General features: G+C 37.4%; 2 protein-coding genes across 2 annotated transcripts in view; one reads left to right on the top strand and one right to left on the bottom strand.

Moving 5' to 3' along the window:
- The window catches only part of LOC117302973 (valine--tRNA ligase-like), a 41350-nt gene extending 30891 nt beyond the window's left edge, over positions 1-10459 (bottom strand). Inside the window, exon 1 of the mRNA XM_033786981.1 lies at positions 10394-10459. The gene's annotated coding sequence lies outside the window, so the exon portion shown is untranslated. The remainder of the gene's footprint in view (positions 1-10393) is intronic.
- LOC117302974 (cyclic AMP-dependent transcription factor ATF-6 beta-like) lies at positions 3-17936 on the top strand. Its single transcript, XM_033786982.1, has 14 exons — positions 3-286; positions 6458-6546; positions 7248-7380; positions 8659-8744; positions 9207-9435; positions 9837-10036; positions 10412-10489; positions 10984-11091; positions 11665-11771; positions 12282-12572; positions 13554-13644; positions 14772-14954; positions 16190-16274; positions 16752-17936. Exons 1-14 carry the CDS (start codon positions 214-216, stop codon positions 16982-16984), a joined length of 1986 nt encoding a protein of 661 aa, XP_033642873.1. The 5' UTR covers positions 3-213; the 3' UTR covers positions 16985-17936.
- Positions 17937-21653: the final 3717 nt, after the last annotated feature.

Below are 21653 nucleotides of genomic sequence, written 5' to 3'. Positions count from 1 at the left end.
AATAAATGGAAGATCCATGAATGGGGAAGTACAAAATATGCCATATAAAAATTGCTTGGTCGCCGCCGCCTACTCTTTCGTTGTGTTTCATGTTCGGGGCACAGACTATTTTTTATAGTAAAAATCCACGCAACCATTCTCGCACGTTTCTCTAACAGAAGTGGGAGTTTCTCGTTTATGTAGGGCAAGTTTGTAACACTTTCTGAGTGGAAAATGGCCCTGGATTTTATCTCATCATCTGATACGCGGTTTTTAGCAGATAACTTGCTCTCATCGGAAGACTTTGGTGAGTTAGATTTAGTAATAGTTGGCTTAATTTGTTGTTGGTAAAATAATTTTATCTTGATTGAATGTCCCTTGCAGCTTGTTGTATTTCCTAACAACAAAGTAAAGTCAACTCGACCGTTTTGTAAACATTACTTAATTTTAAAGCGGTTGGCTTGTTAGAACAATGGAACATAAAGGGGGTAAACAAATGCCTGCTCGTTACTATTTTAAAGGGAAAGTATATTTTGGTTGAAATTTGGATCAGTTGGATGGATTATTTAAAATTTTTTACATTTTTAATAATAATATTAAAAAAATATTATTTTATTTAAAGACACTGGACACTATTGTTGGTATTTGTCAAAGACACAGCACTAGTTCGTCCACAAATCGAGTATGCAAGTGAAGTTTGGAATCCCAACACTGTTACCGACATAAACCATCTTGAACAGATTCAAAAGAGAGCAGCCAGATTCGTCTTCTCTGACTATCGTACAACTACATATGTTACACCGCTTGTATTGTAGAACAATTAAACTGGGATCTACTTCACACTCGCCGCCTAATCCAACAATGCACGCTGTACTACAAAATTCACTACAACCTAGTCAATTCCCACAGTGCTTTCAACATGCTACTCATATCTCACAATTAGTCGATCACCCACTCAAATACACCTCCTTAATTAGGATAACATTCCGTACGGCGCCACCACTTTTTCACTAATTTTTACAAAAAAGGATATCTCATTGAGGTAAATTAGATACTATATTATTTCATATCAATGAAAAAGTGGTGGCGCCATACGGAAACTTTTCCCTTAATTATTCCAACCATTAATGTTCACAAATACGCCTTCTTTCCAATAATAATAATAATAATAATAATAATAAGACATTTGTAAAGCGCCTAATGCAAAAGCCTCTAAGCGCATTAAAGAAACAATAAAATAAACAATTAGAGAAAGATACAAATAGGCAAATTACAAAAAAGAAGCTTTAAACAAATGAGTTTTCAACAAGGACTTAAAACATTGTAAAGTATTAGCTTGGTGAATATGCACAGGAAGACTATTCCAAAGAAACGGTGCGGCGTAAGAAAAAGTGGCCATAAAAAATGTGGTCATAAAAAATGGAAGAAGCTCTAGTACATAGTAGCAGAAAGCAATGACTGTTGAGATGATCGTAAAGTCTGAGTAGGGGAATAATGATGAACAAGTTCAGATAAATAAGCAGGAGATTGACATGTTTGAGCCTTGTTGTAAACTGTTCGAAACTTAACTGGGAGCCAATGCAATTGCATTAGTACAGGTGTAATATGGTGAGAACGAGGCAGACAAGAAACGAGGCGAGCAGCTATGTCAGTTTGGAAAAGGCTCCCACCATCTGCTGTCCTACACATAACTCCATCCATACAGGTCTTCCAAACATCAGTCATGCCATCAGAGCAATGCAGCCTCTGCATGGCAATACTGTCCTTTAAATTCTTTCCTTCTTTTCCTGCACCTGTAAAAAGTGCACCTTTAATCTTTTTCTTTTGGCACCTTATCCACCTAGTTGTTGACGTCACTTTCCCACCATCCCAGTTTAGCCCAAATGGGGCTGTAAAGGGATTCAAGTACCAAGTACATTGGGTCGTATGAATAAAAAGTAGTACTTACTTTTACTTAAAAACTGTTACTTAAAAGTATTTACTAAAATGCTAAAAGTATCTACTTTTACCAAAAAGTAAATTCTTTTAATTTTAGCACTTACTTACTTCCATATGAATTAAACGGAGAATGATACTTCAAAATGCAAGTAAATACTAGTGATTTTTCAAGGTAGCTCCAGAGCTACCTTGGACACAGAAGTAAAAGGCTTATCTGAAGAAATTACAGTGTTTATGAATGTTCCTCACAGGATAAATGTTTTAGTCCAAAGGAAAGACTTTACTGAAATATTAAATAGACACATACACAGTGTTTCACAACAGAAACAATACACACAAACTCAAACTGCTTTTAATCAAACTTGTTTAAATATGCTGAGGATAAAATAAAACCGTTTGTAAAAAAAAACGTTTTGTATCATTACAGTAAGCTTTTTAAAAAGATATAAAGAATTTTTTCAACTCAGAAATGAATGCCTCGATCATTAAGGCTTATTGTTCATAAAATCAGAAGAAGTAATTGTTTAAACAATTAAATGCATTTCAATAGAATGTTGTTCGTGTTATATTAAAACTTTTAAGTTTAATTTAAATAGCTATGCTCATATCCAGCTCTCATCTTCTCTATACAGCGCTGTCATGCACTCCAAGTTTCAAAAGCATAACAAAAACGTTTTTATTTAGTGTGTCCAGATGAGTCATCTTCATCAAAATGCTGTCAGAATAAAAACCTCATGGCTGACTTGAAGATTTCTATGTTTCTATTAAATCAAATGCTGCTTTGGATGTGTTTGTGAGTGCGTACGTAGACGTGAATGGGAGTTGTAATACAAAGGAAACCTTTTGTTAAGAGCCATTCAGCCATGGTATATCAGAAGTATTTACTCCAAAGCATTAAGTGAACACTTTGTAGTAAAAGAACAGGTTTATTCATACGGAATTCAGAAGATGCTTTTACTGAATGCTTCTACTTGGAAGTTTATGCTTTTACTTTTTGCTCGTACTTGTCAGTAAATACTACTTTTTATTCATACGACCCAATGTACCAAGTCTTGTCACTTGGTGTATCTCAACTAATGCATAAATCAATAAACCTGTGAAAATTTTAGCTCAATTGGTGGCCGAAGTTGAGAGAAAATTATGAAAGAAAAATCACCCTTGTGACCTCAAAATCTAATCTAGTTTTTGAGAAAGAAGTAATTTTCCACTAAGCTTGGGCGATATCGATTTAATTATTCACGATATATCGCCGAAAATATATCGCGATATTCGATATAATCGCGATTAATTAAATTTGACATCATCAGTCTTCAAATGCCAAGTGAAAGTTGTAGAAGAGACAGTCATAGCATAAGAGAGGTGTTCTAATGACCTATTCTTCTGGTTTTACTCCAAACCTATGGGGTGCAAGATGTCTCAGCTTGGAAATACATTGTGATATTGGGATTTTTAATCGATATCGCGATGTATCGTGATATATCGATATTTGGTTATAAAACCAAATCAATTTGATATCGAAATCGTTTCCAAATTAATATCGCGATATTCGATAATATCGTGATATCGCCCAAGCTTATTTTCCACGAATTTGATTTCGAGACCTCAAGTTTAGAATTTGAGGTCTCGAAATCAAGCACTTGAAAGCAGACAACTTTGTGTGACCAGGGTGTTTTTTTTCTTTCATTTTATATCTCACAACTTCGACAACCGATTGAGCTCAAATTTACACAGGTTTGTTATTGTATGCATATGTTGAGATATACCAAGTGAGAAGACTGGTCTTTGACAATTACTAACACTGTCCACTGTCTTTAAGCATTAGTAACTAATATTATGATAATTCTTGTCAAAGCCTTTTCAGCATCTAGACATGGTGAGAAGACAATGAAGAAATTTCAGTTTTAGAAGTGGGAAGAAAACCCTAGAGAATTGTTCTAGGGGAACCCACGAAGTCAAGTAGGGACTGGAAAACCCAATAGTGCCCCCGGTAGGATTCTAACCAGGGTCCCCAGAGGTGGAACGTGAGGCAAGACACTACTGCGCCAACCTTACTTCCTGAATATTAGCGACTTTTTTGTCACCCCATATCCATTTTCACTCAAAGTCCGGCAGCGATTATGTCTACGCAACGCAGGAAATAATAATCCATAATATGCATAAAATAACAAACCTGTGAAAATTTGAGCTCAATTGGTCATGGGAGTTGGGAGAAAATGATGGAAAAAAAAAACACCCTTGTTGGACGAACTTGTGTGCTTTCAGACAAGAAAAAAAGACTTCTAGCTAGAAGTATTTTATTATTTAAGTGAGAAATTACCTCTATGCTACTTTAGAGGGAGTCGTTTCTCACAATGTTTTATACTATCAACAGCTCTCCAATCTCCAATGCTCGTTACCGAGTCAGTTTTTAAGCTAATATTTGTTTTGAGTAATTACCAAACGTGTACCTTCCCTTTAATTTGTATTATTTTTTTATGTTTTTATTTTATTTTAATCAAAAACTATTTTCTGTGGGGTTGGGGGAGGGATTGGCAAGAGTTCGGTGATGAGTTACTGCCTGGTTAATTTTTCAAACAATTTTAATAACACAAACAGTGAAATTATTTTTATGTTTCTTTATGTTTTTCTGTAATATATCAAAATAATATATATATTTACTTATGCTCTGTATGTATTTTAAAGTATAAACGCAATTCAATCTCTGGCTGCCAACTTTGAATGTTTTTTATGAATAATTATTATTTTACGACTACAACCTGTACACGAAAATGAAGTATACATTTTTGTATGCAAACAAATTAACACGAACCCTCACAAATTATCTTAAATTATTCCATATTTTCTGGGTTGACGTATGTTAATAGAGTCTCCTTTATTAGCCAAGGTGGAAATATTTACAACTAGATTGACAGGCAGTGCTGTTTATTAAAAATTATCATAATTTGCCATTATGGGTTCCAAGGCCGTGGTGCCATTATCACGATGGTCCGTGCGATGACTGTTGGCCTTTGACTACGCAGCTATGCCTGCAACAGGTCTTAACAATTGAGAGCAAAACACAAACAAAGGAACTGTAGTTATTCGACAGAGCCTTGTGTTAAAAATAGAACCTCCTTTATTTTAAATAGAACTTGGCTTGTAGGTTTTTGATCTAGAAGTGTTTTCTGTTTAGTTATATTTTAACGATTTGTTTGTTGTTTGGGGGTTTTTCATATATATTTTGTTATCTAATACGAACAGGTTTCAACAATAGAGCAAAACACAAACAAAGGAACTGTAGTTCGTCGACAGAGCCGGGTGTTATAAAAAGAATCCCCTTTATTTTAAATACACGTAGCACTTGGCTTTTAGGTTTTTTATCTTGAAGTGTGTGTTTGTTAGTTTAGTTACAGGAAATGTAAGTTATGTTTTGAAGACTTTGTGGGTGTTTTTTTTTCTAGTTTTATTTAATATTTTAAAAAATATTTGTGGTGTTTTCCTAATTTTTATTTTTTCAATTTGATAAATTGTTCGTATAGTTGTATTTGTTGGTACGATGCAATTAGTAGAAATATAATCAGAGGTTCGCTTTGCCGTTAATGACGATGAATGTTTGAATTTTTTTTTTTTTTGCCTGATATTTTTTTTCTCGAGGACCGAGGGACAATTATGCATGAATAATTTTAATGGCATTACAAACGGCCGGTAGTAGAATGGATTTAAATGTGTGTGCATAAAATTTATGTGTTAAGTAGTGCTATATACATGTATATGAAAGGGAAAAACATTGCAAATAAACTTTGCAACATAATTTATGAGTGACATATATTTGTATTATGTGTTTTTCTCTCTCTCTCTTTTTTAATTGAAAAAAAAACCCAAAAACTACAGCTGCACCTGGTAAAGAGGGTTTATTAAATTTTGTATCAGTTGACAGTACCTAAATAAACAATTCTTTTTCTTTCCTACTGTGCTGTGACCATAAAACCACAGAATGATTGGCATAGGCCTATTTATTTTATTATCATATTTTTATTTGTTATATTTTTGGGGGATAAATTAATGGGTTAAAATATTAACAACTAAAGTAAAGCAATTTTTAAAGTATATTTTATGATAAGCTGTTTGAGAAGGCTACTTTGCAGTTAGACCAGCTGCCGGGCAGGAGTTTCATTTTTTGTTTGAGAGGGGGAAAGGCCATTTTCATTTTGCAAAGGGCACTTCCATTGGAAGTCTGGCAAACATTTAAAATTACAAAATTATTTTAGCAGTTTTTTTTTCAAACGTATTTTTGTGACATTGTTTTACTCATTTCTCAAAAACTACAGTCACCTCAGAAAGTAATATTTTAAGAGAATCCTTCTTCTATCATTATCTTCAAACTGTGTTAGTTTTTAAATGTAAATCTGTGGACATTGTGTTTTGTGTTACAAAATGTACCCCAATCCTTAAAGAATTGGTCAAGGACTAGATTGTGCTGGTTGTGTGATGATATTTTCCATCATAAAATGCTTTTCGATGGGTGTTTATCAATTTCTCATTATCTGTATTAAAACTCAAGGTGATGACTTCACCCGTTCCTATGACAACCATCTCAACAATGGCTTTGCGGACGCCGAAGAACTGGTGCGAGATTTCGCCTGCTACCAGGTACGTGGCGATTGGCAGCTTGCCAGATTCTGATTCTCTTTTATAAAGAGTGTGTGCTCAATTGGAAAATTAGTTTTTATTTTCTTTGGGGTATTTTTGTGTTAAATGTGCGGTTTTTTTTAATAGTGGTCTGCTCGCTAAATGCATTTCAAACCCCTGCGGAAAATTGTTTTGATCTGGCTAGCTCCTTGCCAATACTTTTGACTTTTGAGCTATGTGCGAATCCACAATAAACAGCAACATGATGGTGTTGTATCGTATCCAACAAGCGTTTCAAAGGACACATTTTTTTTACTGGCAGGTACATGTATGCAAAGCTAATTTTTTATATTTATTAATATCTGTGACCTTTTTTACATCACCTTGTAATGGTTTACAGGGGGAATGATGGTGTAGCGCAATCTGCAGCCAACCATGCTAAAAGTACTGTGGCAAACCCTTTCTCTAAAATGATAAGTGTATTGGGTTCTTTTACGTAAAACAGTCAACATCAAATGCATCTTTACAAGGTCATCATGGCTCTGCTCACCATAGCAAATAATCGTTGCTTTTGCAAGCAGGGAATTTCGTGCTGAAGTCGAGTGTGTTTCACGGGGAAGCAGGGAATTTTTCCTTGTGCACGTGGTGTACACGTACTTCACCTTTACTAGGCTTACAAAGGATTGTAAAGTTGTTTTTTTTTCTTTGTTTTTGAATAACAGGCGGAGTCGATGGACCACAACCCGACTGACCACACCATGCTGGATAACACCAGCCTGACGGACTTTCTCAATCCTGACGTCCAGAACCAATGGATGGAGGAGGACCAAGACCAGAACCCATGCACTATAGGGGGTAATTTAAGCTTCTCAAATATGTATAGACCTTATGCACATGACGTCATTTCAGTACGGCGCCCCCGCATTGAGGTCAAAAGGAGGTTGTTCATTGGCCAATCTATGTGCGTTTCGAATGTTTCGTCACCGTTTGACCTCAAAGATGGCGGCCGGATGACGTCAATGCACCATGTCTATTAGTTTAATTATCAGGGATTTTGACAATTGTATTTTTATACACATGCCCATGTCATCAAGTGGCAACAAAAATCTTAGAGTCTTGGTGACCTTTGACCGTGGCAACACTTACCCAATTACATGTTCACCATTGGTGTCCAAATCTACATGATCTAGGCAATTTGTTTAGCTTGTTTTGGTATTTTAAAAAACAATTTTTGTTCAGGGATTTTGTGCACGTATACATGTCCATTTCACCAAGTGAAAAAAAAACACAACATTCTTGGTGACCTTCGACCGTGGCAACTGTGCATTTATTAGTAAAGCATCTTGCTCAAGGACACAAGTGTCATGACTGGGATTCGAACCCACTCTCCGATGACTTAACCACCAAAACTTTATATTAGATGCTCTTAACCACTAATAATAATAATAATAATAATAACCGTATTTATAACGCGCCTTTTGCCAAAGGATACAAAGCGCCAGGTATTATTACTGCAAGGAGTGGGGGCGATTTTTGAGATAATATAAGACCTAATCCTTAAGCACAATGTAATGGTTTACAAGGTGCTGTGGCGCAATATGCTGCCAATCTAGCCAGGAACACCGGGGCGAACCCCTTCTCTTTTCGACAAGTGCACTGGGTTCTTTTACATGCGTTTAAACAACACATGGGACCAACGGCTTTACGTCCCATCCGAAGGACGAAGCAATGGTAATGTGTCTTGCTTAAGGACACAGGTGTCACGGCCGGGGATTCGAACCCACACTCTGCTGATCAGAAACACCAGAGTTTGAATTCGGTGCTCTTAACCGCTCGGCCACGACACTTCCACTAGAGCATGACACCCTACAATGTACCATACACTTTTCAAATTATACCTTGCATCAAACTCATTAATATCAGTAATGTAAAGTAAGTTCAGTTTCATGACTGGGATTTGAACCAACACTCTGATGCCTTAACCACCAGAACTTGAATTCCGTGCTCTTTACCACTGGCCATTATTCAAATCTACCTTGCATCAAACTCATTAATATCAGTAATGTAAAAGTAAGTTCAATATTAAAAAACGATCTCTTTCTCTCTCTCCCTAACCCCCCTTCCCCCCCCCAGGTCTGATCATCAAATCGGAGCCACTGTCACCCCCACCCTCATCGTCATCATCAGACGCTTCAGGAGATACATTCCCAGCAGTCAAAGTATGAACCCTCCCCCTCTCTTTCTCTCGCAATATGACATGAATTATAAAACCAACCTTAAAGGCATTGATCACATCTGATCATCTGATAATTACTCAAAATACTTGTTATCATAAAAACTTACTTGAAAAAGAGCAATGGAGAGCTGTTGATAGTATAAAACTTTGTGAGAAACGGCTCCCTTTAAAGTAATGTAGTTTTTGAGAAAGAGGTAATTTCTCACTCAAGCCTTTTATAAGTCATCTCAAACCACACAAGTTTTTGCAACAAGGGTGTTTTTTGTTTGTTCATTATTATCTCGCAACTTCGACGACCAATTGAGCTCAAATTTTCACAGATTTATTATTTTTTGCATATGTTGAGATACACCAAGTGAGAAGACTGGTCTTATACACTAACCAATAGTGACTAGTGTCTTTAAAGCTCAAATATAACAAGAAATGTTTTTTTTCCCTACATCAGAATTGTCCAAACCCCTACCTCCAAGTCAAACTAGAGTCTCCTCCATTGACGCCTCCACGGGACAGCGCAGACGTCTCAAATTTCATTCTGACCAACGGGACGGATAATTGCTCTACTACCGTGGTGCCGACAGGTATTTCCATTGGGCCCAAGAAGACTCTGAAGCCCAAGGGGATGCCAATCGCCCCCAAGCCCGCTACGGGACACGTCCAGAAACCTTCTACAAATGGTGAGATCGGGAGGGGCAACCTCAGTCTTGCTACCAAGTTCCCTGAGCAACCAAATTCTAGGTCCAAACGTTTTGCGATAAGGCAGGGTACATCTTTGGTAATGACTCAAAAAATGAATGACCACAAAAAAAACTACCAAGTCAAGAGCACTGGAGAGCTTTTGATATTGTCAAACATTGTTAGAAAAGACATCTGATGAAGTATTGTAGTTTTAGAGAAAGAGGTAATTTTTGACGTGAACAATTTGAATCTGAGGAAGGGATGAAAACAAATGTGGTGTTAAGTTGAATTGACATGACCTGTTATATAATCCTGTGAGAGCTTCTCTTTTAAAAATGAAGAAAATTTTAAAATTGATTTTGAATGTGTTTCCCCCCCCCCCCCCCCCCCCCCCCCCCAGTTCGGCAACCTCTTGTACTAACTCAAGCCGACGTCGCCCAGCTAACCGCCCAGGGCATTATAAAGTGTGGACCACCGCCGACCAAACAAGCCAAAATGTCCCCCAGTCAGTCCGTAGCCAGTGTTCCCATAGCAACCAAGACAACAATAGCAGTGACGCCTGATGATCCACATCAGCAAGGGATGCCGTCCGACGTTGACGTAAGAAATATCTTTTGTTTTTCAGCACAGGCCTTTACATGAATGTTGCTTTTTTGAAAGGGCAAAGAGCACCAAGGCATTTTCTCCATGGTGAAGGACACCCTAAAAGGAAATGATAAATTCCTACTGGAGCATTTCAAGGGCGCCAAAGACAATGACCAAGGCCCAATTTCATAGAGCTGCTAACCACAAAAATTTGCTTCGCATGACATTTTTTCCTAATAAAAAACAGGATTACCCAAAAAGAAAATGGATGTTGCATATTGCTTGTTACTGGTATTCAGCTGCAGTTTGGTTATCCTGCAAAGCTTGATGATGACAATTTATTTGTCGCAATTTGTAAAAATAAGGCGTTACCTTTTGATTGTTGTTCAGATGCGAGCGTGGAAGAGGCAACAGCGCATGATCAAGAACAGAGAGTCGGCCTGTCTGTCACGAAAGAAGAAAAAAGAAGTAAGTAGAAAGTGTTTCTTTTTAGTTTCAAACAATAAAGCACAACCTTATGAAAGAGACTGTATCAAATTTATAAATAATAGGGAGACCGCCATCGTAGGGCTAGATAGTTTAGTTGGTAGAGAGCCGGCATGTTAATCCGGAGGTCGTTGGTTCACGTCCCACTCATTGTAAAATGCGCTACATGTATATAAGAACTTGTTATTATTAATACTATTAAAAGGTACACTCTGTGTTTTTGTTTTTTTACTGTTTTGTGGCAGTGTATTAAGTAATGCTTAATTGAGTTGTCTGGCCTGCACCTGAAATAAGTGCCAGATACCAATACGTTGTTTTGTCAGATCCATTTTTGTTTTGACCAGTGACAAAACTTTAGTGTATTTTTTAAATTTTTTAAGGCGTCAGTTTGGTGTTTTTGAAATGTTCCTGTTTTGATTGTTCAGTTCAAGTCGGTTGTTTACATTTTCGTTTATTTGTTGTTGTTTTGCCTATAGTATTTACAGGGACTTGAAGGAAAGATGGACGATATAGATAGCGAGAACACAAGACTTAGAGAAGAGAATTGTTTATTGAGGAAAAGAGTTGAAGAACTGCAAAAAGAGGTAGGCATTTGTTAACCCTCCCACTGTTTGACCGTTTAATTATTATCCACTGTGATTTTGGAATGATTGATAAACTTTGCCAGCCTGCAAAATATGATCATGTGGTGAAGGCATCTACACAAAACACAGTCAACCCTCCTACTTGCTGACCACTCAATATCATCCACTGTGGTTTGGATATAAACTTTGCCAGCCTGCAAAACATGTATGATATTACATGGTGAATGCATCTACACAGTACACAGTCAACCCTCCTACTTGCTTACCATTCATTATCAACCACTGTGGTTTGGAATGATATATAAACTGTGCCAGCCTGCAAAATTATATATTGTGGTGAATACATATACACAGTACACAGTCAACCCTCCTACTGTCTGACCATTCAATATCATCCGCATGCAATATGATGTACATTTTGCTTTTTCAAGCGTTTTTTCAAAACCAAATCAAATCGAGAAACAAAAACCTTACATTTCAAAAACCGTACTGTCAACAAAATTGACTGGTTGGCAGGTCTGTATGAGTATTAAAAAAAAAAAAAAAAAATGTATTGTATTTTTTTTCCCCCAGAACAATCGGTTGCGGAAGCTTCAGTCCATGTTACCGTCCGCTAAGAAGACCACCAGTTGCCTCTTTGCATTAGTGCTACTTTTGGGCTTCAATCTTGCCCCATTCAGGTTTGTTGGATTCAATTCTATTCAAGTATGTTTGGGCGTTTTTAAAAAGCTATGGACACTATTGGTAATTGTCAAAGACCAGTCTTCTCACTTGGTGTATCCCAACATGTGCATCAAATAAGAAACCTGTGAAAATCAGAGCTCAATTGGTCGTCAAGTTGCTAGATAGTAATGAAAGAAAAAACACCCTTGTCACACAATGCTTGATTTCAAGACCTCAAAATCTAATTCTGAGGTCTCGAAATCAAATTCGTGGAAAATTGCTTCTTTCTTAAAAACTACGTTACTTCTGAGGGAGCAGTTTCTCACAATGTTTTATACTATCAACCTCTCCCCATTATTCGTTACCAAGTTAAGTTTTATGCTAACAATTATTTTGAGTAATTACCAATAGTGTCTACTGCCTTTAAGCAAGATGTTATTTGAGTCGACTCTGACACAACGAATATATCTATTCACAGAGAGCATATTTCAACACAATCTCAACTACCCATAATTTTCTCTCCACAGTATTTTTAGCTCACAAAAGGACGACTACTCGGCGAAGCACCACGGCCGAGCCCTCCTTAGTTATTCAGAGCCCTCGGTGTCTCACGACGACCAATCACCGGATGGCTTGTTGCGACAACAGGCAGAGAAGATTGCGATAGATAGGGCGATATTTAACACCACGAACAACGAGGGCGTGCCAGAGTCGCCGATGACCCGGAAAGAGTTGATGGTCATTAGGGACATGGCGGAGTACATGCTGTCCAAGGGAGGACCGTCTTGTCCGAAGTTGAATATGACAGAGTCACATAGGTGAGTAGAGATTTTAAAGAACTGTATGGACCCTTTAAGTGTTTGGATACTTTTTAGACGACACAAAACACAAAACATCCACAGATTTACATTAAACTCACAAGGCTCAAGCAAAATGACAGTAGAAATCCCCTCTTTAAATATTACTTGCTGAGGTACTGTAGTTTGTGAGAAATGAGCAGATTTACACGATTCCCTGAAAACATTGTATTGTGATTTTCACATTTTTGTTCAAATAAACTTGATGGCTTATGAAGCTGAAATTTCTTCAGGTAAATTATATTACATACATCTTCATTCACAGTGAGTAGGGATTCATGTCATGGCCAAAACAATTAACTACAAACATGACAAATGGTATCAAAACCCTTTAAAGGATTCGGGTACTTTTTCAAAATGTCCACAGATTTACATTAAACCTACAGGGTTTGAAGATAATGATAGTGGAAAGCTTCCCTTCAAATATTACTAACTAAGGTTGTGTAGTTTTTTTGAGAAATGAGTAAAACAAGTCACAAATAAAGTTTGGTCTCATGAGACCAAAATTATTTTAGCATGTAAAATCCCCTTAACCAGTTAAGATATTATAACAAAACCATAGCATAACTGGTTAATACGTTTAACATGCTAAAACTGAGACGAAAATTATTACTTTTACTCATTTCTCAAAAACTACAGCACCTCAGTAAGTAAAATTTTTAAGGGAAGCTTTCTACTATCATAATCTTCAAACTGTGTAAGTTTAATGTAAATCTGTGGACATTGTGTTTTTTGTTAGGAAAAAGTACATATACCCTTTAAGCCAGCCTGCAATATCATATCACAAGTTGACAGAGCGCTTGTACTGATAAAAGATGGTGACACAGCGCTTAGCCTAAGGAATTAACCAAATAATAGAGCTAAATATTAGGACCAGTCATCGTTTAGAAGAAAGTCTGAAATAGTTTATGATGTGGAGAATGTTTTTTTTTTCTTTTTCAGACTTGCGGATGTTTTGATGGGCTGGGCGCAGAACCATCAAGATGAGCAGAAGAAGTACAACAAAGAGCAGCAAATCAAGAAACAGAAAATGGTGAGGAACAACTTAGTTTCTCAATTTGTTCGTTTGTGGATCCCATTTTAAAGGCAGTGGACACTATTGGTAATTACTCAAAATAATTATTAGCATAAAACCTTTCTTGGTGACGAGTAATGGGGAGAGGTTGATGGTATAAAACATTGTGAAAAACGGCTCTTTCTGAAGTGCCATAGTTTTCGAGAAAGAAGTAATTTTTCACGAATTTGATTTCGAGACCTCAGATTTAGAACTTGAGGTCTCGAAATCAACCATCCAAGCGCACACAACTTCATGTGACAAGGGTGTTTTTTCTTTCATTATTTTCTCGCAAGTTCGACGACTGATTGAGCTCAAATTTTCACAGGTTTGTTATTTTATGCATATGTTGAGATACACCAACTGAGAAGACTGGTCTTTGACAATTACCAATAGTGTCCATTGTCTTTAAACTACAGCATCAAGACATACATGAACAACAGTACAAAACACAGACACACCACTGAAACAGATGCAGCCCTGAGGGATTGCCCTTGGGTGTCGTGGCCTGAACGGATAAGAGCACCAAACTCAAGCTCTTCTATTTCTGTTCAGCAGAGTGTGGGTTCGAGTCCCGGTCGTGACACTTGTTCCCCTGAGCAAGACACTATAATTACTAAATGGGTACCTGTGGGGGCAGAGATGGTTCTTGTGATTGATTTAGCTTAGGAGCACATATTTGTTGCACAGCCTGTATACTCCCCAGGGAGCTGAGATGGTTTAAGGAAATAATTTTAATTTTAAAATAACCCAGTGACCAGAGGTAGTAATGTTGGAAGCACTTTGAGACGCCCGTCGAAGCTAAGACACTTGTCAAGAGGCTTTCCCACCTCACCTGCTCAACACCCCCCCCCCCCACACACACAAAAAATACACCAAAAACAAGACAAGGCAAACAAAAAATGTGGCAATGCAAAGGGCAATATTAAGCAAAACTTGACTAACGATTATCTGGTACACGAAAAGGCAACAGAAATGGCAAAAAGATGATTGAAATTGGTCAGGTCCCCTTTATGTACCATGAAATTCAATCAGTGTTGTATAGAGTGAATGTGACAAAGAAGGTCGGAAGCCTGACCATGGTAAAAAAACGTCTTCTCTTTCAGAAAGCCCCAAGGAAGAAGCCGACAAAACGCAACCCCTTCAAGAGGGCACCGCCAACCCTCCAGGTCGACCCAAACGAGAGGAGTCTACAAGTTTACGACAGTTTGTTCCAGCGGACCTACGACAGTCTCCTGGATGCATTGAACAGGCGAGACGACACGTTCTACGTCGTGTCGTTTAGACGGGTAAGAAAACTTATTTCACACCGGATCTGTTCTGCACAAAATCCTCACTCGATAATACCGGCAGCATAGTAGTAATAATAATATAATATAGGGTTTGAGGCATTGCATGGTGAGGTATCAATGTATGTTTGGTTTGCGGTAACACCATGTGTGTATCTACTTGCCAGGTAGAGTTTGTTCTTAGAGAACCGTCTTGCTTTAAAGCTTTAAAGCTCCGATTATCTACTCCTAAGAACAAACTCTACCTGGCAAGTAGATACACACATGGTGTTACCGCAAACCAAACATACAATAATATAATAGTATTAATAGTGGCGTCTTATATAGTGCTCATATCCATCACTCAGTGACGCTCAAGGCGCTTCAACATTCAATATTGTCCTTCATGGTATGTTTTGACTACGTTTGAATTATGAGACCTACTCCTTTTACATAGCACCAAGTCATGTTTTACAAGGTGCTGTGGTGCAATATGCATTAATTTCGAAATTTTGTCGCGTTTTTGAGATATCAGCAAAAAATGCAGAGAGATTATGTCCATGATTGGGATATACAATCTGAGAAGTGTCACTGTCAGCCAACACTTCTCAGATTCATGTTTTATTTTTTTTTGGGGGGGGATAAAAACTGATATCTTTGTACATTGCCACATTACTTCAAAGTGAAATGATTCTCATAATGCTTTTATACTATCCAAAGCTGCTGTTCTTTTTTTTTCTAAACCAAGTAAGTTTTGATTGCCATTAATTTTAAAGGGTGATTACCAAACATATAGCTTCCTTTCAGTCTTCAGTCGCGGACTTAATAATAATAATAATTAATTGTGGCTTCTTGTATAGCGCACATGTCTGTCACTCAGTGACGCTCCTGGCGCTGTAACATACAGTATTTCCTGCCAGATGTGGGACTACGTTTGAATTATGAGACCTAATTCTGATAGCACCATGTAATGCTTTTACAAGGTGCTGTGGCGCAATTTGCTGCTGATCGGACCAGGAAAACCGGGGCAAACCCCTTCCCTTTTTGATAAGTGCACTCGGTTCTTTTACATGTGCTACACAACACATGGGACCAACGACTTTATGTCCCATCTGAAGGACACAAGTGTCACGGCTGGGGATTCGAACCCGCACTCTGCTGATCAGAAACACCAGAGTTTGAATTCAGTGCTCTTAACCGCCCGGCCACGACACTTCCACACTTATTTGATTGAATTTTGTTGATTTTGTGTCTAGGATCACATGTTGCTACCCGCTACAGCCCATAATAATACCCAGAGGCCGAGGATGTCATTAGTCATGCCCTCTGTAGGGGTCAATGGTAAGGTCACGTATACATTAATAATAATAATAATTCACAGTTTTTATTTAGCGTTTCAAAGCGCTCATTTCTTTACTACAAAGTATTAAGTAGCTCTATAAAATTGGCCCCTGGACCCAAGTTCATAAAGCCTGTAGCACAGAAAAGTTCTAATCACAGACAAATATTGCTTAAACCAAACTGGTTACCAGCCAAAAGAGCATCAAGCTTACATTTTTGTGACTGGTGCCCCACCCATTTTTCGCTAAGGAAAGAAATTTGCTCAGCACCATTTTACGCTTCACAGCTTTATGAAATAAGGCCCTGGTTTAAGGGAGTGTGGACTGAGGAAGTTGGCTGGGAACACATCTTTTAGGTAAAAATTGAAACTTTGTATGGTGAAATTACAATCTAAAAAAAGAACCATAGGTTTTAGCACCATGTTTCGATCAGTATGCTCTGACACGTTTTTTTTTTTTGTTCTTTTTTTTTTTGTAGAGTCCTCGCTGAACACGCCAAAGGATCACATCTCCATGATGCAGATTGACTGCGAGGTTATGAACACCAAGATGGTGTACATCAAAGAAGGTCACATCCCCGGGGCGAAGAACAACACCGTGGCCAACCACACAACGGTGCGAGACCAACAAAGCGGCGCAGAGCGACCCACGTCGTCAGAAGGAGCCGATCACTCATACCATCCCAAAAATCTGACCCTACCACCGTCTTGAAGGCACGGGGAAGCGGCACGGTGCAATATTTTGTAACAAATACAAGGATAGTATTTCTATGGCCAAACAGAAGCATGGTTGGAAAAGACTTTGATACGGAGAAAACGTTTAGGATGACGTACGTGTTTGAAAGGGCGTGTACTAAAAAAAAAGAGAAAACTTTTTGGTGAAATTCTCTGGCCAAACAAGAGCATGGTTGGAAAAGACATTGGAGGAAGAAACTGCTACATGGATGACCTACGTGTTTGAAAAGTTCTGTACTAAAAAACAAAAACACTTTCTGATGAAATTGTCCTGGATAGGATTTCTATGGCCAAACAAAAGCATGGTTTGAAAAAAAAAACCTTGATAAGGAAGAAAACCTTTACAGGACGACCTACGTGTTTTAAAAGTCCTGTACTATAAAGAAGAGAACTTTCTGATGAAATCGTCCTGGATAAGAAAAGCATGATTGGAAAAGACTTGAACCTAGATAAGGAAAAACATTTACAAGGATGACCTATGTGTTTGAAAAGCCCTGTACTAAAAAAAAAAGACAGAACCTACCAATGAAATTGTCATACAAGTGTTCTTGAAGAAGATCCATCTCATTGTCTATTCCAAGGAAAACTGAAATACTTGTGGAGTTCAAGACTAGACGACAAAGACACGCAGATGCCAAACCGAATTCGGAGACTGAATTTGGAGACAAAATTTGGAGACTCGAATTTGTATTGCCATGACAACTCTAAACCAGTGGAATACATTGTATGTTGTTAGGGTTATACAAAAATAAAGACGGTTCTTTTAAACAGTTCTGCTTTAAAAGAGCGTTACCGGCCATTGGAATATTCAGTGCGGAGAAAAGGGTAACTGCAGGCCAAGGTCCCATTACTTAGAGTTGCTTAGCACAAAAGGTAGCCAAGCACAATAACATTTTGCTTACCAGAACAAGGTTACCAGCCAAACTACCATGTTATATGTACACTCTGACTGGTATCCTGCTCATTTCTGCTCAGCAGAAAATCATTAAGCAATATTTTGTGCCGAAGCACTATGAAATTAAGCCCTGGAATTATATCGTAGGCCACAGAGGCCATGGCCCTCCGCTGCCCTGGTCTTGGCCTTAGTGCCCCCTTCAGAAGTTTGGAAGTGCTCTTCACAAAATTAAAAATGGATCTGCCCTCTCAAAGATGAAGTTGCAGGCCTGTAAACTGACTATCATTCCAGGGGGTTTATTTTATGAATCCGGAGAAAAAGTGCCATTCAGCAGAAATTGTTGCTGAAAAAAAGGGTATAAGTACAAGTTTGGGAAGGGGGGGGGGGCTACATTTTGTCTTCATGTACTTAGCTAGCTGTGGATACAAGTGTAAATCTGTCCAACGGTTTAATATGCATTATTGGGAGTCTACATGTCAGAGCTATTTTTGTATCGTCGAAGACATGGACGAAAAACCTAATGACAATCTCTGTGCCTTGAAAACAAAAAAAAGGGGGATCACGTATGCAATTCTTTTATAAAGAATAGTGTCCCGATTGGTATGCAATCATTTTTTCATTACTTTTCATTACCTTTTGTGGTTTCTTGGTGTTGTTTGTTGGGCCTGAGGGAGGGTGGGGGGGGGGATATATTTAGCAGTGTAAAGCTCCCTCGTAGATTTGGTTTCTTTAATAGAAAATTACACACCCAGGAGAAATGGTCAACAAAATTTGTTTAGTTGTGTTACTCATTACTTTTTTTTAAAGAATCTTATTAGATTTTTAGTTTATTTTCTGGCAAAAGGGATAACTTTAACATTATGTGTTAAAGTTCATAGAAATAGAATACAGAAAAGCATGTATGGACACACACGGCCATTTTACTACTCCCTGTTTTAACGCGAGGCAAAATGATATCGCTTAAAATTAACCATATTATGTGAAGCATTGTACCCAATACATGGGTCTGCTTACTGTAAGCAAAAGATTTGTGCTTACAGAAGCAGAAAAATCCATATTTCACCGGTTAGCCAGGAACTGTTGCTTGTGCACAGATATTTCACTTGTTCTACTATGCATTCTTTGCTTACAGAGCTAGTGCAGTGAGAAGATGGCGCAGTTTGCCTATCATGTGAAGCACTGGGCGCAATACATGTCTGCTTACTGTTTACAAGCAAAACATTGGTGCCTATGAAATCAGAACAAATCCATGTGGGTGTATTTCACAGGTTAGCAAGGAACTATTCCTTGTGTTGTGCATGTGCGTATTGCTTCTAACATAAGCATTCTCGCTTAGCAGAAATTGGCGCGTAGCTCTTCAGAATTCTGAAGTAAGCACATTTGGCCGTACATGCAGATTTCATGGTATCGATCAGCTGTGTCTTCAGCAGTAACTAAGCGCAGCGTTTTCTGTTTCTATGGTAACGATCAATTCAATATTTCACTCAGATCAATTTATTTAATTAATTGTTATAATTGTAGACAAATGATTTTTGTGTAGATTTAGTGTTGATATTAAAATGATACACAGTGTCTTTTTCACTTTGTCTGTCATGAAAGAACAAAAAAGGAAAAAGAAAACTCAAATGAGAATTTGAACAAAATGAATTGCCATTTTTTTTTTATATTAATGTACCATTTCAAGGTAATATTTATTTCACAGGTTAGCAAGGAACTATTCCTTGTGTTGTGCATGTGCGTACTGCTTCTAACTAAGCCAACTCGCTTAGCAGAAATTGGCGCGAAGCTCTTTAGAACTCTGAAGTAAGCACATTTCAAGGTAATATTTATTTGTTTTTAATGTTCATTTTGTGCATATTGTCTTCAATGTTGTGGTCACTTTTTATGTTTTGAAATATAATTCTGTCTTGATGTTTGTGGTAGAAGTTGTTAAATAACATGTATGATTACCAAAACAGATTCAATGTTACCATGTTAACAATGTAACTACTCATTTGTGTTTGGGAAACTAGGTAAACGTCTTCAAACGAATCCAGGGTTTTTGTGAATACTTAAAAAGTATTAAAAATTGAACCATCAAAATTTAAGGGCTTTAATAAAACCATTCAAAAGTTTTAATTCAGTTATTTGAGGTCTTAAAGGGAAGGTACACGTTTGGTTATTACTCAAAACAAACATTAACTTAAAAAATTACTTGGTAACGAGCGTTGGAGAGCTGTTGATAGTATAAAACATTGTGGGAAACGACTCCCTTTGAAGTAACGTAGTTTTTGAGAAAGAGGTAATTTCTCACGAAAATAATGAAAGACTTCTAAGTTCTAGCTAGAAGTCTTTTATTCCTATCTGAAAGCACACAAATTCGTCCAACAAGGGTGTTTTTTCTTTCATCATTTTCTCGCAACTTCGATAACCGATTGAGCCCAAATTTTCACAGGCTTGTTTTTTTGTTATGCTTATGTTGAGATACACCAAGTGAGAACACTGGTCTTTGACAATTAATACCAAACGTGTACAGTGCCTTTAAGCAAATTAATTAAGTATGTAATGAATTTTCCCTTCAGCTCATAATGAATGAAAAAATGCTGCTTGTAAAAGAATTAACATAAAGCGTGAGTTGGAATAGCTGTTTGCCCTGCTTTATTCACTTACGTTCGGCCTTAAATTTTGTTAAGGGTAGCATTTATACAAAGATTTTTAAAAAGTCTGAAATTTGATTTTTGATTTTGTGCAGTTATCCTTTTATCATTTTGTACAAACAAACGGGAAATCACTTTACAAATTTTGTTTTGTAGTTGTTTTATTTATGTTTGCGGAGGCAAACTCGAGTATGTCAAAATTGTGAAGGTAAATGTTTTTAAAAACCGAAGTAGCATTTTACACATTCAATTGTCATTGTGTTTTAATTTTCATTATTTTTTATTGATTGTTATTATTTTTTTATTTTTTACTTCATGAACTTGCGTTTCTTTTAACTGAAGGACCATACATTTGGATAATCAGGGCTCGAATTTGGGGGAAAAATTCACGAGACCACAGGGCTTGTGGTTCAAAATGTTCCCCCGATTCTAACATATTCACTGAGCTCTCTATTTGTCACAAACTGAAAATGTTTTCCCTGTATACAGGGGTTTTAAGTGCCCAATACAGCCATGTCCCTTTAAATCTTTCGTACATTTTTGGGGGCTGATGCAAGTTGCATCAATGTTACACCAATATATCTGTTGCAAATTTGTCAATGTGAAGATATGCACTCATGTGGTTTTACCATTAATTCTGTGTTGCAGATTTCGGTGTATTTTGTGTTTTTGTTTCTATGGTTCTACATATGTCAGTTTAAACTGATAAAAATTACACTTTTGTTTCAGTATTTGTTAAATAAAAGTCTATTGTAAAATGTACAAACACCACACTTTGTTACTGTATGATTTCTTGTGCTGCAAAAAGAGCGAATCGTGTTGTGGGAAAATGTGAGTTTATATGAAGCTCTGCCATTAAGTTGTGGTAATGGTCAGCCATTTTGGTTTTGGGATCAATGTGATTGAATTATGTTATTATTTTTGGGGTTGAACAAAGAATTGACTAGAGTGGGATTCGAACTAACGACCTCCGGATTAAGTGCCGGGGCTCTACCAACTGAGCTATCTAGCCTTATATTGGCGGTGTCCCTATTTTGTCAATATCTTTGTTCGGGGGAATAATGTTATAACGGCATGACTCAGTGGTATAGTGCAACCTATGCAAGTTCTGCTGG

This window comes from Asterias rubens, chromosome 19, assembly GCF_902459465.1.
Source record: "Asterias rubens chromosome 19, eAstRub1.3, whole genome shotgun sequence".
Lineage (NCBI taxonomy): Eukaryota > Metazoa > Echinodermata > Asteroidea > Forcipulatida > Asteriidae > Asterias > Asterias rubens.
The sequence above is the reverse complement of the archived record's forward strand: the minus strand, read 5'-3'. Positions and strand labels throughout refer to the sequence as shown.